This window comes from Geotrypetes seraphini, chromosome 18 (assembly GCF_902459505.1).
Source record: "Geotrypetes seraphini chromosome 18, aGeoSer1.1, whole genome shotgun sequence".
Taxonomy (NCBI): Eukaryota; Metazoa; Chordata; class Amphibia; order Gymnophiona; family Dermophiidae; genus Geotrypetes; species Geotrypetes seraphini.
The window spans coordinates 14,398,359-14,421,382 of NC_047101.1; the positions used below are offsets into that span (position 1 = coordinate 14,398,359).

General features: G+C 43.2%; 1 protein-coding gene across 1 annotated transcript in view; it reads left to right on the forward strand.

Annotated features, from left to right (window-relative positions):
• LOC117351827 (rho GTPase-activating protein 24-like) overlaps nucleotides 1-23,024 on the forward strand; it is a 42,303-nt gene that overhangs the window by 2,312 nt on the left and 16,967 nt on the right. The window contains exons 2-3 of the mRNA XM_033927672.1: nucleotides 21,344-21,463; nucleotides 22,625-22,832. Coding sequence (XP_033783563.1) covers nucleotides 21,344-21,463; nucleotides 22,625-22,832 — 328 coding nt within the window. The remainder of the gene's footprint in view (nucleotides 1-21,343; nucleotides 21,464-22,624; nucleotides 22,833-23,024) is intronic.

Here is a 23,024-nt window from a genome sequence, read left to right on the forward strand (position 1 = left end):
ACAGGTAAAACTTAACTTTTGGCTTTGAACTTTAATTATTTTTATTTTATTTATGTCCTGCAGAAAATTATCAGTGCCGTTAAAAATATATTTCAAGCAACAGGTGAAAATCTGGCTCTTCTCCCTAGTCTTTAAGACATGTGGCGATCATTCACTCACCCTCATATTAAATAAGCAGTTCAAACCAAAATAAAACTTGAAACTTCTGTATATGGTGGCTTAAGTTGTGCGTGCAAATTGGTACACCCAGGCGATTTGCATGTGCAACAATTAATTGGCTTAATTACTGATAATTGACAATTAACATCTCGTAATTGATGCCAATTCTCACTAATTAAGTTACACACACACACACACACAACTCGGAAAGTGTGATTCTATAGAAAGTATTCAACAGCTGCAGTGTGTGAATCTGAAAACGGGGGGGGGGATGGGCAGGGACAGATCGTGGCCATTCCTAAACGTTATGTGCATCGTTTCAGAATATGTCCGATCCGCACACAAGTTAGTCATAGACATTTAGGCCCAGTTTAACTGGCTTAACTTAGGCGACACAGACAAGGGGCCTGGAAGTGATACTGATGCAGGCGGCAAATTCGTAATGTTGCTCATGCAGGAAAAATTAAAGAGGTACGAGGGGAGGTGAAGGAAAGGGGTGCACACGCGTGAGACGGGGGTTGGTGGAGAGGACGACGGGTATCTACACCTTTTACAAAGATTGCACCTGGGGGCGGACCATTCCCCCCCCCCCCCCCCTCCTGTGCATATCTGTGTTATTTGAATGTTCTTCCATTCTATTAGGGTATCATTCATATTCTGCTGACATTTTATCATATTTCCGTTATATGATACTGTTAAAATGTTTATTTTTGATCCTGTAATAATTGCCATTTCCAAGTTTACTTCATCGCTAATACAGTATTTGTACATTTTGCTATTGTTATGCGATTAATAAGGTCGTCTTAAAGAGGCTGGCTTGGTTAATAACATAGTAAATGACAGCAGATAAAGACCCAAATGGTCCATCCAGCCTGCCCTATAGCTACATGCATGACAAATCCACGGTTCTGTTCATTGATATTTCTGGGTTACAGACCGCAGACGTTTGCCCAGTACTGTGCTTAGGTTCCAACTACTGGGTTGCCGCCGAAGCCCTCCCCAGCCCATCCTAAACCCAATAGCCATATACAAGACATAAGCCCTTCAAGTCTGCCAAGAACCAGCCTTAGTTCTTCCAATTATACCCTTCATTTTCCGATTAGAGATCCTCTGTGTTTGTCCCAAGCTTTTTTGAGTTCTGTCACTGTCTTCTTCTCCACCAGCTCCCTCGGGAGGGCATTCCTCTTCGTGGAAAAAGAATTTCCTAATATTCCTCCTAAGTCTACCTCCTCGCAATCTCAATTTATGTCTTCTAGTTTTGCCATTTCCCTCTCTCTGGAAAAGATTTGGTTCTATATTAATACCTTTTAAGTCTGCGTCATATCTCCCCTGTCCCTCCTGTCCTCTTCAGTACACATATTCCAGTCTCTCCTTGGACATCTTTTGGCTCAAACCTCCTACCATCTTCGTCACCTTTCACTGGACCACTTCCAAGTCTCCTTATATCCTTCACCAGATACAGTCTCCAAAACTGTAAGTTGTATCCGCTGGGCACTGCCTTTGATATATCTCTTCATAATAAGTGGTTAATAAATAAACTGCCACTCCTTCCCTCTTTTATTTCAGGGTTATAATTGCTGCTGCATGCAGGATCCTCCGTATGCCTTTTTTTAAAGGGTAAAGTCACTTAAGTTTGGCTTTGCATGTAAAAACTCTAGTACATTAAGAACATAAGAAGTTGCCTCCACTGGGTCAGACCAGAGGTCCATCGCGCCCAGCGGTCTGCTCCTGCGGCGGCCCATCAGGTCCATGACCCGTGAAAGTGCATCACAACCAGAACAAAGGAAGTCATCATGCCGCTGTATCGGGCAATGGTGCGACTGCACCTGGAGTACTGTGTCCAGTACTGGTCGCCGTACCTCAAGAAGGACATGGCGGTTCTTGAGGGGATCCAGAGGAGAGCGACTAAACTGATAAAAGGTATGGAAAACTTTTCATATGCTGACAGGTTGAAAATGCTGGGGCTGTTCTCCCTGGAGAAGAGGAGACTTAGAGGAGACATGATAGAAACCTTCAAAATCCTGAAGGGCATAGAGAAGGTAGACAGGGACAGATTCTTCAGACTGTGGGGAACCACAAAAACTAGGGGTCACTCGGCGAAATTGAAAGGGGACAGGTTTAGAACAAATGGTAGGAAGTTCTTTTTTACCCAGAGGGTGGTGGACACATGGAATGCGCTTCCGGAGGTTGTGATAAGCCAGAGAACATTGCAGGGGTTCAAGGAAGGTTTAGATAGATTCCTAAAAGATAAGGGGATTGAGGGGTACAGATAAAAGCAGAGGTAGGTTATAGAGATGGTAAAGAAGCCGCTTCAGAGGTCATAGACCTGATGGGCCGCCGCGAGAGCGGACTGCTGGGCGCGATGGACCTCTGGTCTGACCCAGCGGAGGCAACTTCTTATGTTCAAATCATACTTCGATGTCAGAATTATTATAGCAGGCGATTATCAACTGAAATACATCTTAGCATAAGGAGGCATTAGTTGTCAGCGGGGGGGGGGGGGGGGTGTAAAGCTTTGGAATGCCTTGCCAGCGGTTCTGCACTTATGCGCAGGTAGGTTGGGTTTCAAGAAAATGTTGAAAACGCAATTGTTTGTAAGTGCTTTCTTATGATGAGATATTGTGTACTGTAATTACCTGAAAATGCCTTTTTGTCAGCTATTCTGCATATTACAGCAATGCTGTTTATGTAGTGAGCATGTATGTACTGTCTATTTATGACTGTTATTATAATAATAATAATAATAATAACTTTATTTTTCTATACCGCCATAGTCAGGCGACTTCTAGGCGGTTTACATTATAAGAAGGCTGGACATTCAGCGAATAGCAAAAATCTTAATACAATACGATATCATAGATCCACATACAATACAATACAGTGAGTCTAAATACAGTAACATATAATACAGTCTAAATACAATAGTATTATGTAAACTGTATAAGAACATAAGAATTGTCGCTGCTGGGTCAGACCAGTGGTCCATCGTGCCCAGCAGTCTGCTCACGCGGCGGCCCTTAGGTCATAAGACCAGTGCCCTGAGCATAGGATTTGTACGGTATATAAATTTTTAAATAAAATACTTGTACCTAGTTTAGGCGCGGATGCCCCTTATTCTATGAATACATGTGTAAATTTGGAGAGGGGAACACCCCCAAGCCACCCATGATCCTCCCGTTTCTGCGCCCCTTTTTTGATTTCACACATAAATTTTAGGCCCAGATCCCATGCCTAAGTTTGTGATGTAATGTATAAAATTTTAAATTCAATTCAATAACAATTACTTGTTAAGAATCCAATTATCAGCGCTGACTTGTTATTCATTTAAGATGTACGCACAAATTAAGCGCGTGAGAAGCTCAATGTGGCATATATAGAAGGAAAAGTTAGAAAGAGCAGCGACTTTTATTAGACTCTGCCCTTGAATTTTTCAGATTGCCCGCTCTCACAGCTAGCAATTTCCATGTTACTGCCCTGAGAAAAATTTGCGCTTGCCGTGCATTTACAGCGCAACTCCAGATGTGGTCAATTTTTTTTCAGTTACTGCCTTCCCAAAGCAAATTTGTCTTCTGATTTTCTGTCTGTGTACTCTAGGCAGACCTCTTTAAGTGACTACTTATTAGTGACTTCATGATAAATCAGATTACGCTCTTATATTCGTTTGATTTCAGCCTCTGTCTGCTTTAGACTAGGTATACCGAAAGGATAGAGCGCCATCTACAGCATAAAGAAAGTCTTATCTACAGCTTTCTGGGTCATAGAAACATAGAAATAGATGGCAGATAAGGGCTACGGCCAATCTAGTCTGCCCACCCTAATGTCCCTCCCCTACCTTCGCCCTGTGAATAGATCCGATGTGACGATCCCATTTGCCCTTAAAATCAGACACGCTGCTGGCCTCGATCACATGCAATGGAAGACTATTCCAGCGATCAACCACCCTTTCTGTGAAAAAGAATTTCCTGGTGTCAGCTCGTAGTTTCCCTCCCCTAATTTTCCACGGGTGCCCTCTTGTTGTCGTGGGACCCTTGAAAAGGAAGATATCTTCCTCCGCCTCTATGCGGCCCGTGAGATACTTGAACGTCTCGATCATGTCCCCCCTCTCTCTGCGCTCCTCGAGTGAGTATAGCTGCAATTTGTCTAGCCGTTCCTCGTACGGGAGATCCTCGAGTCCCGAGACCATCCGGATGGCCATTCTCTGAACCGACTCCAGTCTCAGCACATCCTTGCGATAATGCGGCCTCCAGAATTGCACACAGTATTCCAGATGGGGCCTCACCATGGATCTATACAATGGCATAATGACTTCCGGCTGACGAAACCCCTGCGTATGCAACCTATGACTTGTCTTGCTTTGGATGAAGCTTGCTCCACTTGATTGGCAGCCTTCATGTCCTCGCTGACGATCACCCCTAAGTCGCATTCTGCTACCGTTCTTGTAAGGATCTCGCCATTAAGGGTATAAGTCTTGCATGGATTTTGGCTGCCCAGGTGCATAACTTTGCATTTACAGTGCTCCAGTAGGAGTAGGTCGTGCATCATGTTGTCGGGCATTGAAACATCATCTATTGTGCATTTTCCCACTACATTACTTAGTTTGGCGTCATCGGCGAATAATGTTATTTTACCCCGAAGCCCTTCTGCCAAGTCCCTTATAAAGATGTTGAATAGGATTGGGCCCAAGACCGAGCCCTGTGGCTCAATCTTCTATGAAGATTGAGCAAAACAGCATTTGTGCATAGAAAAAACTCACCTAAGTCCACTTTACACTCCTAACTTTAGCTGTGAGCACTTAAGCGAGCCAAATGTTTCCATAACATAAAAAATCCACTTGTATACGCTACACCGTCCAGTTCAAAGTGGCACCCATCTTCCGCCCCCCACTTCCGCATGTGCATGCCCCTCCCCCCCGTACCTCTTTAAAGTTCCTGGCGTGAACAGCAATCCCAAACCTGCTGCTCATTTTAGGATCGGCTCCTTCCTGGACCTGCTCCTAAGAAGTGACGTCAGTGGAAGAGCCGATGCTGGCGCGAGCGGCAGGTTGGGGTTGCTGCTCACGCCGGGAGTGTTAAAGAGGGACGGGGGAAGGGTAGGGGCAATCGAGTGCGGCAGGAGGAGCAGGGAAAGAGCAGATATGGGTGGGGGGGGGCACCACCGACCCGGGTACCTGCCACCCCCGCTATGCCACTGACCACAGAAAGGTGGTAATTATTATAATCATAATATTTTGCAGAGAATTTACTCTGTATTATTTGTGCAAGTGATTTAACTTGTAACAATTTGATTAAACTTATAAATAAAAGATAAATAAACGAAACAAGAAAGGTGGTATATCAAATCGTTCCTGAACTCAAGACCACAACTACGATACAAACTGAACTTTCCTCATCCTTCACATACACTTTGGAAAGAAACTGCACGAACCCAACTTTGCGGTCCAGAATATGGCACAATCTCCCACTTCACCTTTGACAACTGCGCACATGTTATATCTTCAGGAAGAGTTTAAAAAAACAAAAAAACAAACACACCTTTTCTCCTCAAACCAGAAACACGAACCCTTCTATTCTGTTTCATAGAAACATGATGGCAGTTAAAGGCCAAATGGCCCATCCAGTCTGCCCATGTGCAGTAACCATTATCTCTTTCTCTCCCTATTGGCTAAGGCTCTTAACATTTGCATCTCCTCTTCCTATAGGCTAAGGCTCTGTGCACATGCATTGTGAGGTCATAGAGCTGCCCATCCACAGTAACCATTATCTCTTTCTCTCTCCAAGAGATCCCACATGGCTATCCCAGGCCCTCTTGAATTCAGACACAGTCTCTGGCTCCACCACCTCTTCCGGGAGACTATTCCAAGCATCTACCACCCTTTCTGTAAAAAAGTATTTCCTTAGATTACTCCTGAGAACCATCATCTTTTAACTTCATCCTATGCCCTCTCATTCCAGAGCTTCCTTTCAAATGAAAAGAGATTTGACTCATGCGCAATTATGTCACGTAGGTATTTAAACGTCTATCATAGCTTTACATTACATTAGATTACTGATTTCTATTCCGCCTCAACCTTGCAGTTCTGGGCGGATTACAAAAGAGACAACTGGACATTTCCAGGATAATTACAGAGAGAATTCTGGTCATTTCCAGGAGAAGTTACAAGAATAATGGAGCTGTATATTTCAAGAGCTACAAGATGCTGTACAAATAGGAAATAGTGCAGATCCAGTATATATACCGTTAGGGAAGCAGTTGACATGCTTGAGACTAAAGAGAAGGGAACTGGTGAGGGGGGGAGGAGGGGAGAGTTGCATTGAGGGGGGTCCAGTTGGGGTTAAGCCATCTGTATAAATTTTTTGAATAGGTGGGTTTTGATTTCTTTGCGAAAATATTTGTAGTCGTTTGTTGTTATCAGAGGTTGGAGATAGTGTGGTCCAGTTTCGCTGCATATCTCCCCTCTCCCACCTTTTCTCCAAAGTATGCAGATTGAGATCTTTAAGTCTGTCCCCATATGCCTTATCACGAAGACCACGCACCATTTTAGCAGCCTTACTCTGGACCGACTCCATCCTTTTTAGATCTTTTCGAAGGTGCAGCCTCCAGAATTGTACACAATATTCTATATCAGTGGTTCCCAACCCTGTCCTGGAGGACCACCAGGCCAATCGGGTTTTCAGGCTAGCCCTAATGAATATGCATGAGAGAGATTTGCATATAATGAAAGTGACAGGCCTGCAAATCTGCTCCATGCATATTCATTAGGGCTAGCCTGAAAACCCGATTGGCCTGGTGGTCCTCCAGGACAGAGTTGGGAACCACTGTTCTAAATGACGTCTCAGAGTCTTATACAGGGGCTTTAATCATTGTACATGATCTCTAAAATCTTATTGTAAACCGCATTGAAGCCTACTTCAAACTTGCAGTATAGAAGAAAAGTATATGGTATGGTCTGAGCCTTTACCCAAGTCTTTCATATTTATTTACATAGTAACATAGTAGATGACGGCAGATAAAGACCCGAATTGTCCATCCAGTCTGCCCAACCTGATTCAATTAAAATTTTTTTTTTTTTTTTTTTTTTTAATTTTTTCTTCTTAGCTATTTCTGGGCAAGAATCCAAAGCTTTACCCGGTTTCACAGAAAGCATTTTTTTTAGGAGGGAAGGGTTGAAAATGATGGCACTTAGCCTCAAGCACCAAATGCCCCAATGTATAATGATCACAAAACAGGACACCATTTCATGGGTTCACGCCTTTAGGACAAGAAAAAAAAATTTATTTGTGCAATATGAGTGACTTATAATCAGAAAACGTCTTTTTTAAATTACTGCTTTTGGTAGATTTCTATTTTAGCATCTCATTGACATTCATTTAGCAGATGAATAACGCAGAAAGTGGGTTGCCTTCTAAAGTAAGGCTTCAAATGCAAATTCCGTATCGGAGAACATTTTTACAGTTCAGGTGTGCATCTGACATACGCCATCCAGCTCTGAACATAGCAATCAAGACTGACTCTAATTGTAATGCAGTGTGTCAGAGCAATAGAATAGGCATTTCCATTTGCAATGCATTTTCCAGTTCCTTCCACCCACAGGATCACAAAATTATTTGCAGTTTTAACCACTGAACACAACTAAAGCAGGGCTCTCAAAAGACATTCAGGTTTTCATAATATTCACAGTAAATATATATTAGATCAGTTTGCCTATACCGAGTCTCCCATGAATGCAAAATAATCTCATGTATATTCATTGTGGATATCCTGAAATTCTGACTAGTTCTGTGGCCCCAGGTCAGGTTTGGGAAGCCCTGAACTAAGGTTAGAATTATGGGGTAAATTCAAGAAATGGTACTGAAATTTAGAATAGGACTAGGGGCATACAATGAAGCTACTAAGGAGTAGATTTAAAACAAGCTAGAGAAAATATTTATTCGCACAACATGAAATTAAACTCTGGAATTTGTTGCCAGAGAATGTGACGAACCAGTTAGCTTAGCAGGGTTTAAAAATGTTTGGATAATTTCCTAAAACTAACATCCATAAGCCATTATTAATAAGAATGTGCGGAAATCCACTGCTTATTCCTAGGATAAGCAGCATAAAATCTGCTTTACTCCTTGTGATCTTGCAAGGTACTTGTGACCTTTGCCACTGTTAGAAACAGGAAACTGGGCCTGATGGATCTTCAGTCTGTCCCAATATGGCAACTTTTATGTTCTTATTGTAAAACCCCTTAATGGTGATGTGATTACATTACAATTTAATTATTACAATTAAATGTATGAGATGTTATAATCATGGTAAGATGTTTCAATAGTTCTCCCCTTACATTCACACCAACACAGTAACTAAAAAACCAATAACTGAGGATGAAAGAAGACTTAAGGGCTCCTTTTACGAAGCCGCGTTAGCGGTTTAACGCGTGTAACAGCGCGCGCTAATTTGCCAGCCATGCTAGCCGCTACCGCCTCCTCTTGAGCAGGCGGTAGTTTTTCGGCTAGCCCAGGGGTTAGCGCGCGCTAAAAAGGTACGTGCGATAAAGCCGCTAACGCGGTTTCGTAAAAAGGAGCCCTAAATAAATATGTCCCAACAATTGTTATCCACCCGTCCCCACCAAACGATTGCAGGAGGGATGCCTGATCCCTCCTGCCTCTCACCCCCACCCCCTAATGATCGCGGCAGGAGGCATGTCCAATCCCTCCGCCCGGCACCCCCGCCCCTAACAATCGTGGCAGGAGGGTTGCCCAATCCCTTCTGCTGGACTCCCCCACCCCCTGCCCAACTGTCCAGCCCCCCCCCCCTCATGTTTCTCTTTTTCTATAATCATAAAACTCTATGACATCACAATGCAGGTGTAAAGAGCCTTAGCCAATAGGGAGAGGAGGAGATAGTGGATGCTGCGGGTGGTCAGACTGGATGGGCCGTTTGGCCTTTATCTGCCATCATGTTTCTATGTTACTTTGTTCAGGAGCTAGAAATCTTGAGATACTGATTGTTGTCGCTGTCCAGGCATTTGAGTAAGTGGAACCAACATTTCAGCCCTTGGGCTCTGGCTATCTTCAAAGTGTCACAATATGCAGGGTTGCAGTATCCGAAATGCAGCAAACACACTGCAACGTGAGAACAATGTGGGCCCACGCTAACCATTAATGCAGCACAGATATCCACACACTGAAAATCCTAATAACTGTGAAACATGAGCTGTAAAGCTGTTTCAACAGCACCGAGGAAGAGCAGTATCTAGAAAGTTTCTTCTCCTGTATACTTCAAACTCGGTTGCTGACGCAGGATGATCTCGGGGCTCAAGGGTCTCTCGTACGAAGAGAGACTGAGCAAACTGCAGCTCTACACTCTCGAGGAACGTAGGGAGAGGGGAGACGTGATCGAAACATTTAAGTACCTCACGGGACGTGTCGAAGTGGAAGATGATATTTTCTTTCTCAAGGGACCCTCGGCCACAAGAGGGCACCCGCTCAAACTCAGGGGCGGAAAATTTCATGGCGACACCAGAAAGTATTTCTTCACAGAGAGAGTGGTTGATCATTGGAACAAGCTTCCAGTGCAGGTGATCGAGGCAGACAGCGTGCCAGACTTTAAGAATAAATGGGATACCCATGTGGGATCCCTACGAGGGTCAAGATAAGGAAATTGGGTCATTAGGGCATAGACAGGGGGTGGGTAAGCAGAGTGGGCAGACTTGATGGGCTGTAGCCCTTTTCTGCCGTCATCTTCTATGTTTCTATGTTTCTATGATGGGTCATTTGGCCTTTATCTGCCATCATGTTTCTGTTTCTATAATCAGAAAGTTCTATGACATCACAATGCAGGTGTAAAGAGCCTTAGCCTATAGGAAGAGGAGATGCAAATATTAAGAGCCTTAGCCAATAGGGAGAGAAGGAGAGAGTGGCTGCTGCAGACACCAGAAAGTATTTCTTCACAGAGAGAGTGGTTGATCATTGGAACAAGCTTCCAGTGCAGGTGATCGAGGCAGACAGCGTGCCAGACTTTAAGAATAAATGGGATACCCATGTGGGATCCCTACGAGGGTCAAGATAAGGAAATTGGTTTATTAGGGCATAGACAGGGGGTGGGTAAGCAGAGTGGGCAGACTTGATGGGCTGTAGCCCTTTTCTGCCGTCATCTTCTATGTTTCTATGAGACAGCATATAGGACACAGAGTTACATTTCTTTAAATTCTGTGATCAGTTGTGCTATTTTATCATTTAGTTGTATTTTAAATAGTTCATTAAATATTCATAATTCAACATTGATCTTCAAATGGAAAAGGTGGAGGAGGGGAGAACTGTATATACGGTTAATTCTGACAAAGGTTTTCAATTACAAACAAGAGGGTTTTTAGGCTTTACTGCAGAAGAAATGTGTTTTATCATCTATAAATATAACAGATGACATACTGTATGGTGCTGAGGAGACATTAAATGCATGTACAATTCATTTGGCTTTGACAACTGTGCATTGCATTCGTAAACTCTCCATAGATTTAGCCCAGCCAGGAATCGATAGCATTTGAGTTCTTTAGCCAGCTTCGCCCTTACATTTGACCACTTCAGATCACACTGTAATTCAAAGTAAAGGTTTTTTAACCCTCCCCGCACCGTATTTGGATTCCCTCCAGAGTTAAATCTAATGAAAAAAAAAAAAATCACATTAGTCAAATTGCTTTCACAAAATACCACCAGGCCGTAATTAACTTTGCAGAAAGAAGGAGTTTTTGTTCTGGGATACAGACCGCAGCCCCGTCCTCCCGTCAACTCGTTCAGAGATCTCGTTGCCCGTTTATTGTAAGACAACGAAGACGGGGCCGAACTAGTTGCACCGTGGTGGTGGTGGTGGGGGTGTCGGAGAAACACTATTTCTATTGTGCGAGGGGTAGATGAGAGCGAGAAAAGAGCTGCAGAGGAGAGACTTAGGAGGCAATGGAAGCTGAACTTTACCGCCCGCTGTGCTAAAAGAGTGGACAGAGTTCAGGCCGAGTTTCTTCTTGCCGCTTTCTGAGGTGTTACAACACAATGGGGCTCAGTTGTATCAAACTGTGGACAGCTGGCACACTTTCCAAGGAAGGTAAGAGAAACTGATTTGCCACATATGCCTCTTAATCATCATGAAAGCAAGGTTGTCCATGAGTCATGCATTCAGACAGGTGGACAAGTTAGTTCTTGAAGGGTTGTTTTGGGTTGGGGGGGGTTCTTTTTATTTTTGCTGTAGAAAAGGTACTTAAGTTCTTTGATTTTTTTTCCTAGTTATTTTGCTGTTCATTTATATAGCTTCTTTATTTTAAATAAAACTATTACAAACCATCCAAAATATTTCAGTACGATTTCACATCTGCAGGTTTTAATGACTGGCAAGAGGGTGGATTACTGGTTATAGGGGGAGAGTGACAAGGAGAATATTAAAAACACAGTCAATATTTGAACCTCGTGAGCATTTTTTTTTAAAATGCTGCCGTTGGCTTTAAAATCATTCGCACAATTACAGCTTTCAAATCCCACTGTGGTTTCTTGTAGTCCTGGGCAATTCAATTAACCCTTTATTGCCTCAGGTACGATTTGAGACCTTTTTTTTTTTTTTTTAATAAACCATGCTGAAATCTGGACTTTACAGACTTTAATGTGGGACTTCCCTTGTGCTAAAACCCAGATTTCTCGTAGCATGGGGGGGGGGAAGGGGTGTGTGGACTATTTTATTTGCAGGTCTTGCACTAATGTTCCCATAGGCTAGAGTTATCAGATTTTGCCTTGAAAAAAAAACCCCAAAAGAGGATGTGTGACCTGACCCCATTCCGCAGCCCGCCCTTTCCGCCCACAGCCCTGCCTATTTCTGCCCCCAAACCCCAGCCCCACACAAACCAGCATGCATGCGACTTCACCACATCACATCTACACATGCGCAGATGCTGTCCAGACGTGGCCCCAATCTCAGCGCTTTACAAATCCCGTACAAAGGGCTGGGTTTTGAAAAGTCGTCCGGATGCCTGGACAGTCCTCTAAAAATAGGACATGTCTGGGTACATCTGGATATCTGGTAACCCTACCATTAGCGTGTGGTGCCGGCCAAGAGTTAATGCAGGAGAAGAGAATGACATTGGGACAAAATTTTCCCTGTCCTCACGGTAACTCATTTTCCCGTCCCTGCCCCATTCCTGCAAGCTCCGTCCTCATCTGCACAAGCCTCAAACACTTGAAAATCATAAGTAGCAACATTCTAGAGCTCAGGCTGTGATGTCATAATGCCTCTTTCCACCAATGCCTAAGCTCCGTCCTCATCTGCAGAAGCCCCAAACACTTGAAAATCCTAAGTAGCAACATTCTAGAGCTCAGATTGTGATGTCATAAAGCCTCATTCCACCAATGCCTAAGCTCCGTCCTCATCTGCAGAAGCCCCAAACACTTGAAAATCCTAAGTAGCAACATTCTAGAGCTCAGATTGTGATGTCATCATGCCTCATTCCACCAATGCCTAAGCTCCGTCCTCATCAAACACTTTAAAGTCGTAAGTGTTCGAAGCTTGTGCGGTTAAGGCTGAGTTTACAGGAATGGGACAGGGACGACAAGAAAACTTGCGGGGACGAAATGGGGAAATTGAGTTCCTGCGAGGACATGGAAAAATTTGTCCCCATGTCATTCTCAATGCAGGAGCATTCGCCACCTCTTATTTAGTTAACTCTGCATTCACCAGTTAGCGTGCACTAAATCAAAAGCACATTAACTGGTTAACTCTTCCATACCCATTCTCCGCCCTCGACACACTCCTCCCAAAAATATTTTTAAAAAAATAAGTAATGTGTGAGTTAGTACATAGAAACATAGAAAGATGAGGGCAGAAAAGGGCTACAGCCCACCAAGTCTGCCCACTCTACTGACCCACCCCATTAAGTCTGAGTGCTAATGACCCAGCTCCTTAACTCGACCCTCGCAGGGATCCCACGTGGATGTCCCATTTATTCTTAAAGTCGAGCACGCTGGTGGCTCTGATCACCTGCTCCGGAAGTTTGTTCCACTGATCCACCACCCTTTCTGTGAAGAAATACTTCCTGGTGTCACCACCAAATTTCCCTCCTCTGAGTTTGAGCGGGTGCCCCCTTGTGACCGAGGGTCCCTTGGGAAAGAATATATCATTTTCCACCTCGACACGACCTGTGACGTACTTAAATGTCTCTATCATGTCACCCCTTTCCCTGCGCTCTTCTAGAGTATAGAGCTGCAATTTGCCCAGTCTTTCTTCGTATGAGAGACCCTTGAGTCCGGAGACCATCCTAGTGGCCATCCGCTGGACTGACTCAGCTCGAAGCACATCTTTACGGTAATGTGGCCTCCAGAATTGCACACAATATTCCAGATGAGGTCTCACCATGGTTCTGTAAAGTGGCATTATGACTTCAGGTTTGCGGCAAAATACCTTAGCCTGTTTGCCCACGTTAATGCCGCATTTAGGGCTATGTGTTTTAGAAGTACATAACCCGGTATTTAGACATGTATATTGCAGAGACATCTAGATCCAGATTTCACAATGCCAGAATATACATATGTCTGAATTTTATGGCAGAGAGGGAGCATGGTCTGGATGTGTTTGAGCAGGGCTAGAGGATCAACAAATTAAACATGCATTTTCATATGGGGTGTGCACATCTACATCCTAAAAGAAGATTAGTTCCCCAGACTATATGGGTTTCAGAAAAGTGCTTGTTTTGTGTAGCGTTCCACTGGTGGGATTAGGGGAGAAGGTGCCCTTAATTCCCCCGTGTTTCCTGTCCCTGTAAAAAACGATGCCAGCCAAGACAATGACACAGGGACAAATTTTCCCCCATCCCCGCGGGATCTCTCCCCCGTCCTGTCCCTGTAAGCTCTGTCCCTGCCCCATTCCTGCAAGCTCAGTCCTCATCTGCACAAGCCTTTGAACACTTCAAAATCCTAAGTGTTCGAGGCTTGGGCGGTTAAGACAGAGCTTGCAGGAATGGGACAGAACTCACGGGGACATTGAGATCGCATGGGGACAAATTTGTCGCTGTGTCATTCTCTATAGTGGGCTGTGTGACAGCCCTGGAAAACAGCTATGTATTTCTAATGTCCAACATGCATATGTCACGAATGAAAGATTAGAAGAGCCCTTTCATCATATGAGATAAATTTCTCGTCCGAATCACAATATTTCTTTGGCATCTGAAGTCAAATTATTCTTCTCTTGGGTTCCTTGAAAAAGACCTTCGAAATATGGTCCATGTCGGAACCTGTAAATACCTCTTTAAGCTAAGTGAAAATATTTTTTCCTTTGTTGCCATTGAAAAATATAATTATTAGTACACCACGAGCATTTTGCCTTACTTAGCATTTTTGCACCAAAGCCATACACTATGATGGGACAGTGTGGTTGGCTATAGGAGTCTCGGCTCTTGGTCGGTTCACACATTTTTGGAGTGTATGTGAAAATTGAATAGATGCATTTTATATATTTATACTCGCTATCCTATATATATTGCGAAGTCTTGCTTGCATTCTTAATAGTTTACAATTTTGACCTCTCTATCTTAAACTTTTTGGAAGCTCTCTCCTCTCCATTCAGCATTTGTCACTATGTTCCAGCACATACAATTGTATGCTGTTTTATTGTGCCCATTGATATTTCAAAACATTTATGCTTCTGAAATGGATCATCTTACCATCAAGTAACCAGAGCATAAATATTCTGACCGGGTGAGGCCAGACTGGATTGTGCCACAACCCTGGCCCAGGTTATACAAACCTCGGCTGAGCGGATGGCGAGGTAACCAGGGTGGCTGGGTGAGCAACAATAAAAAAAAGATTGCAAACAACAAACCGTCCAATTTGGCTTTTATTCTGCCTCTTGATATCTTAGTGCTCCCTTCCAAAAGGATAGGCTCAAATCAACACCATAGTCACAGGTAAGGCAAAAACCAAAATATCTCCTTAATTCAGCACAGTTCACAGCATTTGGCTTAAATATGGCTCAAAACAGCATTCTGCCTCTGCGGCAATTCTTTGGGGGTGAAACAACAATTTAAGCACCCCAAGGCGTGGGATCCATTTGTCAAAGAGGTAGATTTTGATTGATTTCCTGAAGGCTTGGTAGGAGGATGCGTTAGGAAAGAGGGTGGATAGACATTTGTTCCATTTGCCCGCTTGGAATGACAAGGCTCTAGGTGGTTTTAACCTGCTTTAAACCCGCGGGTTAAAACCACGGGCTCGCTGGTGGAAGGGCAGGAGAGCTTCGGGGAAGGGCAGGAGAATGGCGATGCGGCAGGGGAAGATCGAGGCAGAGCAGGGCGGCATGAGGGCGAGCAGCAGAGATAGGGCAGAGGAGGGCAGCATTCGGGGCGAGCAGGCAGGAGAGATTGCAGGGCTTCCAGTCGGAAAGACGTTTTCAACTGGTCCCCAGCAGTCGCTTCATCAGGTGATTGGCCAGCCCAGTCGGATCGGAAATTTGGTGCAGTGAATCGGGTCGCTGTCCAATTTGCATGCGTTTCACCTCCTTTGCACGCAAGGATTCCAAGCGGATCGCAGGAGAGGTAAGTGAATCGGGCCAGAGGGAAATTTGATAGTTAAGTGGTCGCAAACCAATCGGTTTGCTTAGTGAATATAGCCCTAACTCTGTAAAGTAACCAAAACAACAGGTAGGAGGATGTAGGATCCTTGCGTATTTAGCAAGCCAGCAGGGACTACACACTCTATTCATTTGTGTAAAGAAAACCAATAAAATCTTCCTTCTCTCTGCAATAAGGTCTAAAGCAGTTGCTGTAAATTAAATTAAGAGACACCAGTTGCAAACATTTATTTTAACAAGGATTCGGCTTTTTAGGAAACAAAGGGGCATAAATTACCGAGCGACCTATTGATTACATGTGCTAACACCGATTCATTTTATTGGTCTCTGGAGCCAGAACCTAAGGGCAGCCTGAGGCTGCAGGAAACGGGAACCCAGTAAACAGTTTTTATTGGTGTAATTATAGTTAGGAATGCATTTTAGAGGGAAGTCATAGAAACACTAGTCTAGGAAAGAATATTTATTTTCTTATCATTAGCTGCATTACTTTGTAGGTTTTATGTACTATCAGAACTTCCGGTATTTATTTCAGCAGTCACATATTTTAGGAGATAACTGCTATTGGACTAGTTTACATGCCATTTTTCTAAAGAGAATTAGAGTCTGGGTTTAGCATGTCACTGCAGGACTTACCCCCCACTTCTATGAAACTGCGCTTGCAGTTTTTAGCGCGGTGAGCCGCGCTGCTCCCGATGCTCATAGAGTTCCTATGAGCATCGGGAGCAGCACGGGCCATTCAGCGCGGCTGCCTGCGCTACAAACTGCTAGCGCAGTTTAATAGAAGAGGGGGTTAGGCCCCCCTTTTATCATGCCAAGTTAGGATTTTTATCACCAGCCACTGCTGAAAAAGCTCCGGCGCTCATGGAATTCCTATGGGCGTCAAGCTTATACCACAAAGGCTGGCGATAAAAAACCCTAATGCGGCTTGATAAAAAGGGGGCCTTAATGCAGCACAATTTCAGGCTTTTTTTTTTTTTTTTTTTTTTTCAGGTCATGGAACTAGTGTTCACGTTAGCACTCATCTAACAATTTAACATAGGAACCCTTGCCACCTTCTAACCCAGGGCCAGATTCTCAAAACTTACTGGTACAATCGGGTGAGTCGATGTAGTGACCGTAGTGGGAGCGATTTTTATTTTACGGGTGCCAGGTTTTGAAAAGCCGTCCGGATCCCCGGACATGCCCTCAAAAGGAGGACATGTTCAGGGAAACCCTACATCAGCATCTAGTAAAATCTGATAAGTCTCTAGTCTTTACAGCAGTAGTTTCCAACTGAGGTTTTGGGGCATACCCAGACAATTTGATTTATAGGATATTTATTATGAATATGCATGAAATAGATTCAGACACAGTGGAGGCCCTACATGCAAATTTATCTCATGCGTCTTCATGGCAAGAACCCTGAAAATCCCACTGACTGGGTCACCCCAAGCACTAGGTTGAGACACATTGCAGTGAACATAAAATCTCTGCTGTGGCACAGGATACACAATTTCTTGCACACTTATAAGCAGCTGGTATAACGAGGGAAATTCTGAACATGGCATCGAAAAAGTTAGGTGCTTATCTCTTGTCAATCACACTTAGGCACCTATTACAGAATCGTTTCTAACCTAATACGTAGGGGCCTGCAATGTAGGCCAAGGTTTTAAAGGCCTACCTTATAAGCGCCTAAGTCTTTCTGTGCCCTAAACACACCTACTTTGGAGTTAGGCATCACTAGGCGCCATACGATAGGTGCCTATATTTTGTAAACATGTCTGCAGTGACGTTGTAAGGGGAGACGGTCTGCCCTGGGCGCTATGTTAGTTGGGGCGCCAGCACCCTTCCTCCTCTCCACTTCTTCCCATTCCACGCCCTCCACGCATGTGCACTCCCCCCCTCTCCCTTCCATTCCCCCATACCTCTAGTTGAAGCTGCTCAAGGCGGTCAACAACGTGCTATATGCGACCCTGTCGGCTCTCCCGCTGACATCACTTCCAGGTGCCGCGCATAGGAGGTGACTTCAGAGGGAGAGACGATGGGGTCGCAAGGAGCACGTTGTTGACCGCCGTGAACAACAGCTTCAACCAGAGGTACAAGGGAAGGGGGGGGAGCACGCATGGCAGGCGGGATCGGGGAAAGAGCAGGGGGGCAGAGATGAGGGCGGGGGAGGGGTGCCACTGCCCCAGGCGCCTCTCACCCTTGCTCCACCACTGGGCACCTGTCACCCAAATAATTTTTGTTTCAATTATTAGCTTCTTAAATCTCCTAATTGAAGCCAATTTGCTAATTAAATTAGGCGCCTCTTATAGAATTTCCCCAATGTGCATATCTCGTATATAAAAGAAAACATCAACTCAAAAACCAATTACATCCTCAATTCAAATATTTCATCATTTATTATAATATTCATTAAATTATTTCATTAAATATTAATTTATATAAATTACATCAACTACACATAAATATCACAAATACAGAGCCTTCCCAATTCATCCACCCAATAAAATGTTTGGTTAAAAATTTCATGAAATGTTCACCCATACAATCGGGTGTAGCAGCAACCAACAATAAATGTATTTGAAATTTTAGTTCTTTGTCGTATATACTCAAAATTCACTTCATTTTCATGTATCCAGTTGATATCATAAGAATATAGCTTTATTTATATCCCATCATACCTTTTTAAGACAGTATACAACAAGAGATGCTGTAAGGACAGCAAGATTACACCAGAACAGAAAGAATTGGGAAAGAGTGGGAGACAGTTGAGTGTCCAGGGTGGTAGGGTGGGAACAGGGGGGCGAGAAGAAGAGAGGTAAGAGGTGTCTAATTCGTTCAATAAATCAAGCTCGACGCAATTCTGTGTTTCGCCACTAGGTGTAAGGCACCTTTCTTCAAGGTTACATTGCAATGAAAAACGTTTGAAGTAAATGCGTGTTTTCTAAATAAGTATACAAAGAGAAGTTTGCAAAAAAAATAATAAAAAAAATTGTAAAGCTAATATTACAGAATCACGCATCCTTATATAAATCTTATGTTTATTTCATTTTATGTTTTTTAATATAATAATGTTGAGAAGTTCAGCCAAAAAACTACTATACTCATCTCATTTCTCATGAACTTGACTAGAAATCAATGACAACCTGTTTTAGCAAAATTAAACTGATGAAGGGAAACGAAGTCTTCTTGTATGCATGATCCAATAAGCTCATTACTGCTAATGAATGCTTTTCTACTCCTGATTCTGCAAGTTCAGCATTTTAAATTACAAATCTCTACAGTGATGAATTTGTTGGGCTTGGAAAGGTACAGCCCATAAATAAGTATCAGTTAAAGAATAATCGAAACATAGAAACATGATGGCAGATAAAGGCCAAATGGCCCATCCACAGCATCCACTGTCTTCTCCCCTCCCTATTGGCTAAGGCTCTTTACAGCTGCATTGTGATGTCATAGAACTTTATAACATTGTAACATGATGGCAGATAAAGGCCAAATGGCCCATCCACAGCATCCACTGTCTTCTCCCCTCCCTATTGGCTAAGGCTCTTTACAGCTGCATTGTGATGTCATAGAACTTTATAACATTGTAACATGATGGCAGATAAAGGCCAAATGGCCCATCTGCAGCATCCACTATCTCCTCCTCTTCCTATTGGCTAAGTCTCTTTACACCTACATTGTGAGGTCATAAAGCTTTATGGTTATAAGGAGGGGCATTTTCAAAACATACGTCTACGTCCGATTTGGACGTATAGCGCTAAACATCCAAAGTTGGCAGTAAGAAAATGCTTTTATTCAAAAGGCAAAACACCATACGTCTAGAAATTATTTGTTTATTTTTATTTTAAATCCTCTATCTGGACGTCCAGGCCTTTGAGACAACCAGATCATTAGGATGTCTATCTTTATACCACATTTTCAACCAAAATTTCATCCCAGGTCCCAAGCGCCCAGAACAAGACCATTTGGATGTGGAGGGAGCCAGTCCTTTAGTGGACTGGCCACCCAGACAGGGCAACAGAGTAGTGTGGCACCAGAGGACACTGCTGTGAACTTCACATAAAGGGTGCCAGATAAACATCTCACCAGAACTCCCTTATAGGTTATGGGGAGCCCCCCAAAACCCACTATGCCAACATGTCTACAACCCCAATAGCCCTTATAGCTGCAGGTGTAGGGTTTTGGTGGGCTCACATTTTCCACTATAAATGTAGTGGTTAGAGTGGTTTATGGGACCTGCTACTCCTCTCTATGGCTCACTAGCCCACCCCTCCAGGCTACTAAGACATCTGCTAGGCTTTCCTATAACCAGGTGCTGATGTTTTAGAGACAGGTATGTACATTTGCATTCTGATCTTTCTGGGTGTGAGGGGGGTCTGTGAGCACTGGTGGTGGTGGTGGGGGGGGTGTCTTACCTTGAAGCATGCATGGTTATTTCATGAGATAATCAAAATTCCAAATTTCCCTGTTTCTCAGACCTAAATACTACAGGATAATGTGCAAAAAATAATTCATGATTTAATTTTTCATGTATTGAATTTTTCATTGTTTTGGGGACTTTCTAAGAATTTGATAGATAGGATCTGATTGCCACAAAGACAGCAGCCAAGACTCTTTTACAAAACTGTGGCTGGCGCGCTGAATGTTCTGCGCTGCTCCCGACGCTCATAGGAACTCTATGAGTGTCGGGAGCAGTGCAGAGCATTCAGTGTGCCAGCCTGTGCTAAAAACAGCCATCGCAGTTTTGTAAAAGGGAGGGGGGGGGGATAATGCAGAATCAGATATTTATATACCTTAATCATTTGTATCCCTCAAGGTGTCCCGCAAGAAGATGTGCGTCCAATTTTACCTAAAATGGTGGTTTCCGCCACCGCATCCTCTGGAACGCTCTCCCAGAGGATGTGGTGGAGGAAACCACCATTTTAGGATTTAAGATAAAATTGGACGCACATCTTCTTGCGGGACACATTGAGGGATACAAATGATTAAGGTATTCGCCCAGGTATGCCTGGCTGAGCCTCCGCGTGTGCGGACCACCGGACTGGATGGACCCCAGGTCTGATCCGGTGCAGGCATTTATGATGTTCTTATGAGTTTTTGCAAAAGAAAAAAAGGCAAGCTGTCACAGCATAGTTTTCACAAATAATTTGCAGCTTTCCCACTTTTCAATTCTGACGTGTAAATTTTCATTACCTGTTTAAGAAGCCGGGGAATAGAGGCCTGAGCTGGTGCATTTTGAATGTCAACGCCCTTATAAGCCATCAAATTACCAAATTCAAATACATTCCTTAAGGCTTAAGTACTACTAAAGCTGTGGTCTCAAACTCACGGCCCAGGGGCCACATGGTACTATTTTGAGGCCCTCGATATGTTGATCATAATCAAAACAGTAAAATAAAACACTTTCTTGATCATATGTCTCTTTAGCTATAAATGGCAATATTATTATTATTAAGACTTACCTCATGCAAAATTGTCATTTCTTTAATAAGACATTAACTATTTTTTTCCTGAGGCCCTCCAAGTACCTACAAATCCAAAATGTGGCCCTGCAAAGGGTTTAAGTTTGAGACCACTTCACTAAAGGTATTAAAATGTAAAATTGCTTTATGTCCTGCAGGTGGCGATGGTACACAGCTCTCACTGAGTCATGAAGCGTACCTTTACACAGCAGGCAGGTGTGATGAAGTAGAGAAATGGATGAAAACCTTTGGGCGAGTGATATGGGTACCATTTACAGGTGACAAGCAAACAAAGATTATATATTGTATGTGTCAATGTTATCCTGAGCCTCATTATCATACACCAAGGGGGTTCATTTAGAAGCCCTATTTGCAATGTCCTTTTGTAAGCGCCAGTAATTACATATGTATATCATGTACTCATGTAAAAGCCAATTTCAGAAAGCAGGTATGTGGAAATTCACCCTATATAAAGATTTTAAGGAAGTGTGGTTTGGGCGGGGCTTGCGTAAAACCCGGATGTCTCAATCCATCCTCCCCTTTCTAGAGCCATATGGTAACCCAACTAAAGAGTGGCAAGATTTAATGCTACCAATCCCAGGGCAAGTAGTGGCTTTCCTCATGTCTATCTCACTAACAGACTATGGACTTTGCCTCTTGGAATGTGTCCAAATGGTTTTTTTTTAAACCCAGCTACACTAACCACTGTTACCGCATCCTCTGGCAATGAATTCCACAAGTTAACTATTCTTTGAGTGAAAAACTACTTCAGAATAATTTCATTGAGTGTCCCCTGGTCTCTGTACTTTTTGTAAGGGTAAAATTTAATTCACTTTTACCCGTTCTACATTATTCAGAATTTTGTAGACCTTAATCATATGCCCCCTTGGTCTTTTCCAAGCTGAAGAGCCCTAACCTCTGTAGTTTTTCCTCATACGAGAGAAGTTTCATCCCCTTTATCATTTTGGTCACTCTTCTTTGAACCTATTCTAATTCCTCTGTATCTTTTTTTGAGATAAGGTAAACAGAACTGATCTCAATACTCAAGGTGAAGTTGCACCATGGAGCAATAGAGGCATTATAATATTCTTGGTCTTATTTACCATTCCTTTCCTAATAATTCCTAGCATTCTGTTTGCTTTTTTGGCTGCCATCACACACTGGGCAGAAGATTTCAGTGTAGTGTCTACAAAAAGACACCCAGATCTTTCTTGGGTGCTGACTCCTAAAGTGGACCCTAGCATCAGGTAACTATGATTTGGGTTATTCTTCTCAATGTGCATCACATTGCATTTGTCTACGCTAAATTTCAACTGCCATTTGGAATCCCAGTCTTCCAATTTCGTAAGGTCTTCCCGCATGCATTTAAGAGGTTTTGGTAATTTACCAGTTTGTATGCATACTTTAGTTAGGTTATTCTTATATATCTTTGGTTTTAGGGGTCTTTGGACAAACACTGGAGAGTACATTGCAATTTGAAAGGCGCTATGGTGAAAGATCGACTCCCATGATAGTGGAACAGTGTGTGAATTACATTCGAAACCAAGGCCTACAAGAAGTGGGACTCTTCACACTTCCTGGTCAGGTCAGAATGGTCAAAGATCTACAGGAAGCTTTTGATGCTGGTGAAAAGCCTTCATTTGACAGGTAAAGTAATGTCTTTTTCTTGTTTGTACATCAGATAAATAATACTTGACTTCATCTGTTGGCAGATAAAATCTTTACCTAAAATTAGCTGAGAGTTTACATTGATTAAATTAGCAGAGCTATAATAATGGTTTAGAGTTCATTTGAAAGTACTGTATATGCAAAATTGATTTGACCTTCATTATATCAGGG